Source organism: Saccostrea cucullata, unplaced genomic scaffold (assembly GCF_032062105.1).
Source record: "Saccostrea cucullata isolate Sc308-1 unplaced genomic scaffold, CSIRO_AGI_Scuc_v1 ctg8505, whole genome shotgun sequence".
Taxonomy (NCBI): domain Eukaryota; kingdom Metazoa; phylum Mollusca; class Bivalvia; order Ostreida; family Ostreidae; genus Saccostrea; species Saccostrea cuccullata.
This window is the reverse complement of record NW_026926757.1, coordinates 1-12,425: the sequence shown is the minus strand read 5'-3', so window position 1 is coordinate 12,425 and position 12,425 is coordinate 1. Positions and strand designations below refer to the sequence as shown.

The 12,425-nt window shown below is 35.1% G+C and overlaps 1 protein-coding gene across 1 annotated transcript; it reads left to right on the top strand.

Moving 5' to 3' along the window:
* Nucleotides 1-404: 404 nt before the first annotated feature.
* Nucleotides 405-8,340, top strand: LOC134272592 (uncharacterized). The gene is made up of 3 exons (XM_062754810.1): nt 405-1,172; nt 2,874-3,377; nt 8,204-8,340. Exons 1-3 carry the CDS (start codon nt 848-850, stop codon nt 8,338-8,340), a joined length of 966 nt encoding a protein of 321 aa, XP_062610794.1. The 5' UTR covers nt 405-847.
* Nucleotides 8,341-12,425: the final 4,085 nt, after the last annotated feature.

Sequence of the window (12,425 nt, the reverse complement as noted above, 5' to 3'; positions counted from 1 at the left end):
TGACCTTTGGGGTAGGATGGGGTCACAATAGGGAATCCAAGTTTTATATAGAAATATATAGGAAACATCTTTAAAAGACTTCTTCTCAAGAACCACCGGGCCAAAAAAGCTGAAACTTATGTAGAGGCATTCTTGGGTAGTGTAGATTCTAAATTGTTAAAACCATGACCCCTTGGGGATAGGGTGGAACTACAATAGGGATTCCAAGTTTTACATTGAAATATGTAGGAAAATTTTAAAAATCTTCTTCTTAAGAACCACTGGGCCAGTAAAGCTGAAACCTATGTGGAAGCATCCTGGGGTAGTGTTGATTCTAAATTGTTCAAATCATGACCCTCGGGAGGGAGAGGATATGACCTCCGTCAGGTCACCTCGTGGGTAAGGTCTCAGGTCCCTATTTCACCAAGTTGACCTCAAAAGGGGTAATTAATTGTATATTACAAGAGTGGATTTCTGGTTTTAAAAAAAGGCGTCTACAAAGTTAGTCAGGTGAGTCATGTGGCCCATGGACCTCTTGTGTCTCGAGTAAAAGACATAACTATTTTTCTGCTACAAAAATAGTATTACATGTATTTATGTTTGTAAACTTTATACAGTGGAATTAATTTTATTTACAAGAAATGATTCATTTCAATCCTTGTTCTTAGCCCATGAGGTAAATCATATGACCAAAGCAAAATAATCAGATAATATTCTGGAACTGATTTCAGAAAATGCGATAGAAAAATAAGATATAAAAATAACAGATCTAGAGTAACATATTTTTTTCTGGAACACCTGTAAAGTGCATTAAAACAAAATTTCAAATTCTGCTTCATGTATTTGTTCTGAAGTCCATTCTGAGAACATGACTGTTATTGTTATAGATCCAAGCAGTGATGATATAAATAAAGTGGAAGAGTTGAAGAAGTTTCTGAGGAAGGAGAAGACAACTGTTTCCCATGCCAGAGGAATACATGTTGGATGTGCTGAGGCTGGAAAAACTACGCTACTGAAGCGATTAAGAGGGCAAAGTCAAACTGTCAGCAAAGCTCCAAAGTCGTCCAGGGAACTAACAACACTGCTGAAGAGATTAAGAGGAAAACGTCAAGATGTCAGTGAAGTTACAGAGTCCACCAGGGGACTGGAAGTCCATCATCATCTCTTTATTGTTAGAGATGGAGTTTTAAAGGGTAAGAATTATTTCTGACACATCTTCAAAAGACAAATAAAAAAGACAGGCCACTTTTCAAATAGAAATACCCTTTTGAGTTTTTGTATGAAACGCAGTATTAAAGAAACTATTCAAGATATCTTCATCAAACTTCATACACTAATAAAAATGTTTTACGTTGCCTTACTAATGAAACCAGGGCAAGGCATTCATGTCCTTTGGGCATATTTTTAGTTCTTATAATATTCAATATAGAGCAGCCAATCATAGAGCTGGAAAATATTTAATCATCATATAATAGACAGGGGATGACAAATCCCATTGCCCAATGCCCGGGGCTAGTGAATTTTAGGGTCGGGCAAGTGAAATTTTATCAACCACTTGCCCGAGGGCAAGTTACTTAATCAGTTATCAAAAATAAAATCAATATGTATGTCAATATTAAACTCAGTATTTGTCATTCTCTTTTTTGAAATATTTATAAATACAGTATAAGTTAAATGGTAGGGCAGGCAAAAATTCAGGTAGGGCAAGTGAATTTTGACCATGTACTTGCCCTTGGGCAAGTGCCTTAAAAATCTATTTGTCAGCCCCTGATAGATAGTTGGAATTTTACCAAGTCCAAGGGGCATAACTCTGTCAAAAGAAACTTGACCTAGATATTTATATGATAAATCTGTATACCAAATTTCATTTCAGTATCTGGAACGGTTGTCAAGAAGGGAGCGTTCCCAATTAAAACCGTCCCGGTCAAAGCGTTCCCAGATTTTGGTCAAAGCGTACCATGATTTTGGTAAAAATGTCCCCAAATTTTGGTCAAAGCGCCCCCTGACTTATTTTATAGAAAAATGATACTACAAAACCGCCCCCTAATTTTGGTCAATGCGCCCCCTGATTTTGGTCAAAGCGCCCCCTGACATATTTTTATAGAAAAAAGAAGATTCCAAAGCGCCCCCAAATATTGGTCAAAGCGCCCCCTGTCATATTTTTATAGAAAAACGAAGTTTCCAAAGCGCCCCCAAATATTGGTCAAATCGCCCCCTAATTTTGGTCAAAGCGCCCCCTACATATTTTTTATAGAAAACGAAGTCGGTCTGTCAGTCCACTTAGCTTCCGTTCGTTTTCTTCGCAGCCATAGCACATACCGAAATGAAATTTGGTATACAGGTATATCACATAAATATCTAGGTCAAGATCTGTTTTGGGAATGATCACACCTTTTCTGACAGAGTTATACCCCTTTCAAGTAGAAAAATTCCATTCATTTTCTTCACAACCGTTGTACATACTTTGAAATGAAATTTTGTATACAGATTTATCATATTAATATCTAGATCAAGTTCTGTTTGGGATAAATCGCACCATTTTTAACAGAATTATTCCCCTTAAACTTAGAAAAATTTCAATCATTTGCAGTTTTCGTTCATTTTCTTTACAATCATTGCACATACTGAAATGAAATTTAGTATACAGATTTATCAGATAAATATCTTCGTCGAGTTTTGTTTTGGGTACAATCGCACCATTTTTGACAGAGTTATGCCCTTTTGGACTTGGAAAAATTCCAAATTGGGGGGAGGAGGGCATAAGTGTTTTACAAATATCTCTTGTTCTTATAAAAACAGGGCTGAGAACCAAGTTATAATTTTTTTGCCAAAATAATTAATCTATGATGTGCTAAATGAAAACAGAACTAAATAACAGCATTCCTCTTTTTCAGTGGCCGATGATGACTCACCATTCAAGGCATTTATCAGAATAAATGCTGCAGATTTGAAACCAGACCCAAGCAGTAGTGCTGTTGCCAGCTCTGATGCAAATGAAAAAGAAAATTTGGAAGTAGGAAGTACTGATAAAAGCACTGAAGTAGTTTATAGCCGAGAGGAAAAGAAAGAAGAGAATGTGGAAATGTCTAGTTCACCCACGGAGGGCACAGAAGAAGAAAGTACTGTAGAGGTAATGGCCAGTCTTATCTCCTCAGAAGCTCCAGCTATGGTGAAAGAGGAAGTTTTTCAGAAAATCTTGTCTGAAAAAGAGAAGTTACCAACAGTAAGCATGCTGGATTTTGCTGGCCAGTTAGCATATTATGCCTGTCACCAAATTTACGTAACACCAAAGGCTTTCTTTATCCTTGTGTTGGACATGACTAAGAAGTTTGAGGATGTTGTCAGTAAAGAGAAAGATAACCAAGAAGGATCAATCTTCTCCGTGTGGACTTACAAAGGTAAGACACTTGTAAAATGATAGATTTTTAGCTCCTCTGAGCTAAAGATTCAAAGAGCTAATGCTATTGCCATTGGTTCTGTGTGCGGCATGCATTGTACAGTGTGCATAAACCTTTTTAGAATACTTGCCATAACTCAAGAATCCCTTAGTCAATTATTTTCAAATTTGTCACAAAATATCCTTGGCCTGAAAGCTCCCATCTTTAAAAAAAAAACATTGGGTCATGATCCTTAGACAAGGGGAGATAATTAGAAAAATATGAAGCAAAAGTACTGATTACTCCAATGTTGAAGATTAAAATTTGCACATGGAATTAACCTCGGGCAAGCAGCATGGTCTCAAGGTCACTTCAACGTTGACAAAAAATAACATTAATTTTAATATGTTGATATTTGCTTACTATAAGGACTGCACAGAAAAAGAGGCTCACATGGAATTCATGTCATTATCTTATTATTTAAAAATGATACGAAAATCATGTAAAAAATTTTCATGCAATTTTCATGTGAAAAACTTTAAACGATATTCACGTAATTTTTTTGTAGAACTTTCATGTGAGGTTTTTTAATTTGAATAATAATTATGTGTCATGCGCTTTAAGTAAAATTCATATGAAAATTATGTAAAAATCACTTATAGTTTTCATATATAAATTTCAAATGTCTCGTTAGTCGTCTTTTTCATGCTAACAATTTGAATAAAATTTATGTGAGTCACTTTTGCATGTGATAGGATCATCAAATTTTGTCAGTTGATGCATCTAAGGACCTCATATCATGTATGACTCAAAAGTAGGTCAAGTTGACTTGCTATTTGAATATTGTGGCCATTCTTTTTCAAAATGATTTAGAGGCATATTTTGAATGTCGCCCACGTGGCGCAGTGGTTAGAGCATCTGCTCTAGAGTCGCGAAGTAAGGAGTCACTCCTTACATCGCGGGTTCGAATACCACTGCGGGACATGGAGACTGGTCCTTCGTATGAGACCGTATAAACCGAGACCCCGTGTCGCAGTAGATGCTGGCACGAAAAAGATCCCTCACTGCTCAATGGCCGTAAGTGCCGAGCATAGGACAAAATTTGTAGCTCTCCCTCGAGAAATGGTTGCGTCTTCTTATCAGTGAAACATTCTCGAGAGGGACATTAAACAACATACAATCAATCTATCAATCATATTTTGAACAATTTCAGGCCTATGCTCATTAAACTTTTTCAATTGATGCGTCATAGGCAGGGTTGTGGATTACCACTCACTCACTTACAAAAGCAGATAAAATTTACTGTTGGCGATTAGATTTTTTTAAAAAAGAACTTACGATGAAGATTAATTCTTTTTATAAATTCAATATATTATAAAAGGTTTCATCTTTTTAAAAGGAATGAAGTAACCTATTTTTATACCCCCCCGCAAACGAAGTTTAGGGGGGGGGGGTATATTGGAATCACCATGTCCGTCTGTCCGTCTGTCTGTCTGTAGACAAGATTTTGTCCGGACCATTACTCAGAAACTATTGGAAGGATTTGTCTGAAAATTTGTACACATATTATTCACCATATGAAGTTGTGCATTTGATATTTTCATCTTGATTCGATTATTATTTTTAATTTTGCAGGTGTTTTTTTTTTTTTAATTTTTATTTTGTGGTTTTGTCCGGATCGTTTCTCAAAAACTATTACAAGGATTAATCAGAAAATTTGTACACTTATTACCGTAAATCTGGAAATTTATACGTCGATTTATTTTTGCGAATTTTGGTCAAAAAGCTGTTGATTAATTTTTACGCTTCAAATTTTTGCGAATTGTCACTGGTGCTAAAAATAAATATCATTGTAGATTTTCAGATCAGGTTATGTTTCAAATAATATGCCCAGTTAGAATACCACCAATTTATTCACAACGTGGCAAGATATTGCAAAATCGTAGTTTTAAATCAATTATAACAAACATTTTAGAGGTTGTGTATGCCTTTTGACCTAAAGTATAATCCAAATGAAGAAAAAATATAACTTATTTTCTCAACGTTTCTTTTTTTTCTCACCTAAAATTTACACGCTGCATTTACATTTGGTACTATCTAATAAATGCACTGAGTTTGAGTTATCGCCCGTGTTGATACGCGGTTAGATAAAAGGACAGTTCTCTCTTTATTGGCAAATTAATTGATGAAAATAATTAAAAAGGGGCATACCACCTCAGTGCTTGTCAAATCATCGGACGATATTGCATATAATGAGGACAATTTACATGCATGGGTAATTAACTTGTAGTTATATAGTAGACTAGTGTAAACATGTTCCTTTTAAAAATGACCAGTGCTTTCCGACGCCTATTCACCGAGTTAAAAAAAAGACACAAGTCCTCAGAAAAAATATTCTTCACATATTGATTTATATTTAAGAAAAATATTTTTGCGAATGCAATGCACGCGCGCAAATTTGCTAAAAATTTATCTACAGTAAAAATTTCCAGATTTACGGTATTCACCATATGAAGGTGTGCACCTGGAATTTTCAACTCTTTTTGTTATTTTTTTTTTGCATTTTACAGGTTTTATTTTTTTTATTTTAATTGACTTGTTCATTTTGGCCTCTGTATAAGGTTTGAGATATAGAATCTAGAATATCTGTTCAAAAATACTACAGCTTAAAACTACTCATAAAAGCTTAAAAAAAAGAAACACCATCAAGTGTTAAAAACAGTTATTACATTGCACAGAAGATAATGTAATTTCATTTGTCTCTTGGGAATAATGACTGGACATGCATCCAGTTAAAAATAAATTAATGAGTTTGGTGTTGGAAGTTGTTAAGGCATATCTCTTATCAAGCGTGTGTGTGTTATTTAATCTCCAGGGAATAAGGCACAAGAATTAAAGATCTCTCTTCTCTTATTCCATAATAAATTATTGTAATTTATTGTCTGTCAAAGAACTTCATTACTGGATGACCAGCTCTTTATTTTCAAAATGCACTTCAAATTGATATATCAAGATTAATTTGATTTTGTGTAATGGTTTTTTTTTCAACATTCAGTTTGCAGAGTGACATAACACATATTTGCAATTTATTTTTTTAATTCAGAAATAAAAAAAAAATTAAATGAAAAAAAAAAAAAAAAAATGTTACTATGGAATTACAATGTATTACATGTAGTATTGATGTTTCATTTGTTTGCACCTTTGTTTCATTCATTAAGAGACATGATGACGATTATTTTCACTGCAAATTTTTGTAAGTACATGTATATAAATTGTGAACACCTCTAGATCCATTAAGTATTTTTGAAATGGCACCTTCTCTGAAAAACCCAGCGGGGGGTATTTGTCCCTATTGGACAGTTCTAGTTAACATTGGCAATTTTAAACAGAATCATTAATTTTGCGTATTTTTTTTATTAATATGAAGTTTTTTGTGTCTTAGTCACAAATTCTTTTGTAAAACAGACTACTGGTTGCCCACATGACATGGAATTTTTTCACTGGAACATAATCACATTTCAGTTTTACTTTGTATGAACTTTCAGTTTCTAAACAAACGCTCTATTAACCTTGATTATTTGTATGGCATGCAAGCATATTCGTCAAACATGTACGTGACTTAGATGAAACATGGCAATTTATCGAAGCGGTGATAGGGAAAAGACCACTTATTATTTTCCCATAGAACTCTATACAAACCTTTGGCCCTCTCAGTACTTTGCTATGAGAGTTTGTGAAAAATCCTTTGCATCATTTAAAACTTCCCTCTAAGCCCTAATAAAAATAATGTATTGTCCCATGGCATTTATAGGTCAACATTGCAGTTATTTTCAACTTATAGTGGTCAGAATTAAATAACATGCTACATCAAAAATCATTAAACTCTACAGCTATTGTATATAAAATATATACATGTATAATTATTATAATATATGTATGTGATCATGTGGTAGTGTTAGATACATGTACATGGCTTCCTGCTATCTTGTTCTAGTGATTTAACCCTTAAGATAAATTGGAAAAGCAGAGGACTGAGTGTCAAACCATCATGATATATATTTATTTTCTCCAAATCAGTTGTCGTAGAAATCAAATGCCGTAGTTACTGAAGGAAGATATGTAAAATTATGTTTAAAATTCAACTACCACATATCCTACAGTTCATATTATTTTTCAAATAATTTTATGTTTTGGAAATAATTATTTCATAAATTCTCTCTGTTAGTCAAAGAGTAGAGTAAAAACAAAAAAAAGTAATGAATGAAGTTCTGATTCAACATTTTTTTTTCATGGTTGTAAGTAAAAGACTGTAGATCTTACCCCTATCAGACAAACCTGTTTGTTTTTAGCTTTACTGATCAGACACCGAAAAAGATTATGCAAAAGTAAGGTATCCGTCATCTGTCCGTCTGTCTGTCTAGTTAGTTGTCTGTCCGTCAGTAAAAACATTTTCAAAATGCTACTCCTCCCTGAGGTTTGGCTGATTACAGTATAACTTGGAACACCTGGACTGCACTATGATACATAATTCTTTATATGGGATTTTGATTTCAATGAATAGTGTTGCAATGTTTATTAAAGATAGAAATTTCTGTGAAATATTTTTAAAATGCTACTCCTCCTACAATTTTGGTCTGATTTCAATGTAACATTGCACACATATAGACAAAACACTTAGAAATATTCATTATATATATTTTTATTGCAAGAATTTAAAACCAAGTGCTACTTTTCTTTTCCCTTGCTGTAAGTACTAACCAGTAAAGCTACAGTCTCATTAGAGACTTCTAGTTTTATTATTATGCTTTATTTGTTCCTTTAGTCTTGCACCCCTTTGGTTATTTTAGACTACTTGAAGTTTTGGATAACCTCAATCAAGACATTTGGAGGTAAAAAGGCACCACTGTTTCTTGTTGTCACACACACGGAGAAAAAATCTAAAGATGTAAGTATTCTGGCTTGTAGAAATGAGAATTATACATGAATAATAATTCTGTTCTTATTAGTCATCTGAGTAAACTCAGGTGATCTATTGCTATCCGTTTTCGTCCGTTGTCGTGCGTCGTGCGTTGTGCGTTAACATTTGAACATTTTCAGCTTCTTCTCTGCAACCACTGAACCAATTTCAACCAAATTTGACACAAAGCATCTATGTTTGAAGGGGAACAAAAATTATGAATGTCATGATCCCTGCCCCCCTGGGGCCGGAGGGGTGGGGCCAAAACCACTAAAATTATTGCAATCTTTCAAAATCTTCTTCTTTACTCCTGGACATCAAGCAGTCAAACTGTTTGCATGATTTTAATCAGCAATGAGTCCTTTACCAAAATTGTAAAATTCATGGCCCTGGGTTCAAGGGTTCTAGTGCTAGGGCTGGGCTAAATAAGCAGGTAGTAAAAATGCATTATTTCTTTGAAAATCTTCTTCTCTGCTCCTCGGTATTAAATAAACCAACTAAGTACATAGTTATGATGAGCAAAAGGCCTCTACCAAAATTGTGAATTTTATGGCCCCAGGGTCAGGGGTTCTGGTGTTAGGGCGGGACTCTATTAATAATATAGTGAAAATACATGAATTCTTTGAACATCTTCTTCTCTGCTCCTGGGTATAAAATAAACTAACTAAGTACATAGTAATGATGATCAAGAGTGCCTCTACCAAAATTTTGAATTTCAACACCCCAGTGTCAGGGGTTTTGATGTTAGGGCAGGGCTCTATTGATTATATTGTGATAATACATGAATTCTTTGAAAATCTTCTTCTCTGCTCCTGGGTTTTAAATAAACTAACTAAATGCATAGTTATGATGAACAAGAGTGTCTCTACCAAAATTGTGAATTTTATGGCCTCAGGGTCAGGGGTTCTGGTGTTAGGGTGGGCTCTATTGATTATATTGTGGAAGTACATGAATTCTTTGAAAACCTTCTTCTCTGCTCCTAGGTATTAAAATAACTAAGTGCATAGTTATGATGAGCAAGAGTGCCTCTACCAAAATTATGAATTTTATGTCCACAGGGTCAGGGTTTCTGGTGTTAGGGCGGGGCTCTATAGATTATATAGTGGAAATACATGAATTCTTTGAAAATCTTCTTCTCTGCTCCTAGGAATTAAATAAACTAACGAAGTACAAAGTTATGATGAGCAGGAATGTCTCTACCAAAATTGTAAATTTTATGGCCCCAGGGTCAGGGGTTCTCGTGTTAGGGCGGAGCTCTTTTGATAATATAGTGAAATACATGAATTCTTTGAAAATTTTCTTCTCTGCTCAAGGGTATTTAGCAGATGAACTACCTTTATAGTTATGATGGACAAGGACCCTAATCTTCCAGAATTGTGAATTTCAAGGCCCCAGGGTCAGGGGTACCATAGAGGGGGGCTATACTTATATACTGAAAATAAATGAATGGTTTGAAATCTGCTCCTTGGTGTTAATCAAATATCAAGGCCTAAGGCTTAGGGGTTCATGTGTGGTAGGGCACAACTGATTATTGCTGAATATTACTGATTAGCTGAAATTCAATGTTCCCCTATCCTGTGTATGGGTATGAAGTAAACAAACTAAGCAACAGCTTGTATTGTTATGATGATCAATGGTGTCTCTTTCAAAATTGTGAATGCCATGGCATCTGGTTAGAAAATGAATCAAATTCAATCACTGTTGCATAAGTTGTTGCATAATGCTCAGGTGACCTATAAGCGAGGGGACATTAAATCTCATTCGTCTGTCAGTATGTCAGTCAGTCAGTCTGTCTGTCCATCACAAAAACTTTAACCTTCCTCATAACTTTTGATTAGTGGAGCTATGACTTTCATATTTCACATGTGTTTTTCTAGTGACAAGACCCTTCTTAGGGTACCACAAAATTTGACCTTGACCTTGGAGTTTGACCTACTTTTACACAAAAATTCCAAAATTTTACTTTGGCCATAACTTTTGAATGGTAGATACTAGGGCTTTCATATTTCACATATTTATTCTTTGTGGCAGGACCTCTCATTGGATACCAAGAATTTTGACCTTTCGACCTTGACCTTTGAGATTTCCGTACTTATGAAAAAACTTTGTCCTTGGCCTTAACTTTTGAATGGTAAGGGCTAGGGCTTTCATACTTCACATCTGTAATCATTGTGAGGAGACCTTTCATTGGATACCAAGAATTTTGACCCTTTGACCTTGACCTTGGAGTTAGACCTACTTTTTTTTTAAACTAACCTTGGCCATAACTTTTGAACGGTTTGGACAAGGGCTTTCATACTTCAAGTATGTTATACTTGTGGCAAGACTTTTCTTAAGAAACTACCAATATATATAATCTATTTTGTCATACGGGATCATCAGGTTCACTTCCTTATAACTTTTGATTGAGAAGAGATAGGGCTTTCATATCTGACATGTGCATTATTTTTGACAAGATTTTACAAAATATATAATAAAAAATGACATCCCACTCACAAAGACACAGAAAGCGGGGGACCAAAATTCTTTGAATTTGCTTGTTTTGTTTTTATACAAAATCATAATTTTGTATTCAACAGAAAAATAGTTTAAAGTAAGGCCAAAACTGGAAAACACCAAAAAAAGTAAATGAATATAATAAATTATGATAAATAGTCAAACATATATCAATTAGTTCTCTGTCATAGCAAAAAATAACTGCTGTCTGTTGTCCCAGTTGCCTGTAATAGGGTGTGAAGAAGAATTTTTAGCTCACCTGAGCCGAAGGCTCAAGTGAGCTTTTCTGATCAAAATTTGTCCGTTGTCTGTCGTCGTCGTTGTTGTCGTCGTCGTTGTTGTCGTTAACTTTTCACATTTTTGTCTTCTTCTCAAGAACCACTGGGCCAATTTCAACCAAACTTGGCACAAAGTATCCTTAGGTGAAGGGCCACGCCCTTATTCAAGGGGAGATAATTAAGAAATAGTGAAAATTTGATGGTATGTTTTAAAAATCTTCTTCTCAAGAACCACTGTGCCAGGAAAGATGAAACTTATATGGAAGCATCCTCAGGTAGTGTAAATTCAAATTTGTTCAAATCATGACCCCGGGGGAAGGGTGTGGCCACAACGGCCGATCAAAGTTTTACATAGAAATAAATAGGAAAATTCTTTAAAAATCTTCTTCTCAAGAACCACTGTGCCAGGAAAGATGAAACTTATAGGGAAGCATCCTCAAGTAGTGTAAATTCAAGTTTGTTCAAATCATGACCCCGGGGGGTAGGGTGTGGCCACAATGGCAGATCAAAGTTTTATATAGAAATATATAAGAAAAATCTTTTAAAATCTTCTGCTCAAGAACTACTTGGCCAGGAAAGATGAAACTCATGTGGAATCATCCTCAGGTAGTGTAGATTCAAGTTTGTTCACATCATGAGCCCCGGGGGTAGGGTGGGGCCAAAATGGCCGATCAAACTTTTACATAGGAATATATAGGAAAAATCTTTAAAAATCTTCTTCTCAAGAACCACTGGGACAGGAAAGATGAAACTCATTTGGAATCATCCTCAGATAGTGTAGATTCAAATTTGTGCAAATGATGACCCCGGGGGTAGGGTGAGGCAAAAATGGCCGATCAAATTTTTACATAGGAATATGTAGAAAAAAACTTCTTCTCATGATCCATAGGCACAGGAAAGATGGAACTCATGTGCAATCATCCTCAGGTTGTGTACATTCAAGTTTGTTCAAATCATGACCCCTGGGGCTATGGTGGGGCCATAATGTTCGATCAATGTTTTATATAGGAATATATAGGAAAAATCTTTAAAAATCTTCTTCACAAGAACCCCTAGGCCAGGAAAGGTGAAACTCATGTGGAATCATCCTCAGGTAGTACACTACACTTTTTTAAAAAATGGAGAGAAGACCTAGAGACCACGAAAAATGAACTTTTCCCCCAAAAATCCAAACGTGTCAATGTGGTGCATCTTTGTCCTTTTAAAAACATTTATACATGTGTAGTGGTGATAGCTCAGTTAGGTAGGCTACCTGTTTAGTGCACTCAAAGCGAAAAGTTTTTGGTTCGAGCCTAGCATGGGGCGTTAATTTTTTTTTTATTCAGGCAAAAAACCATT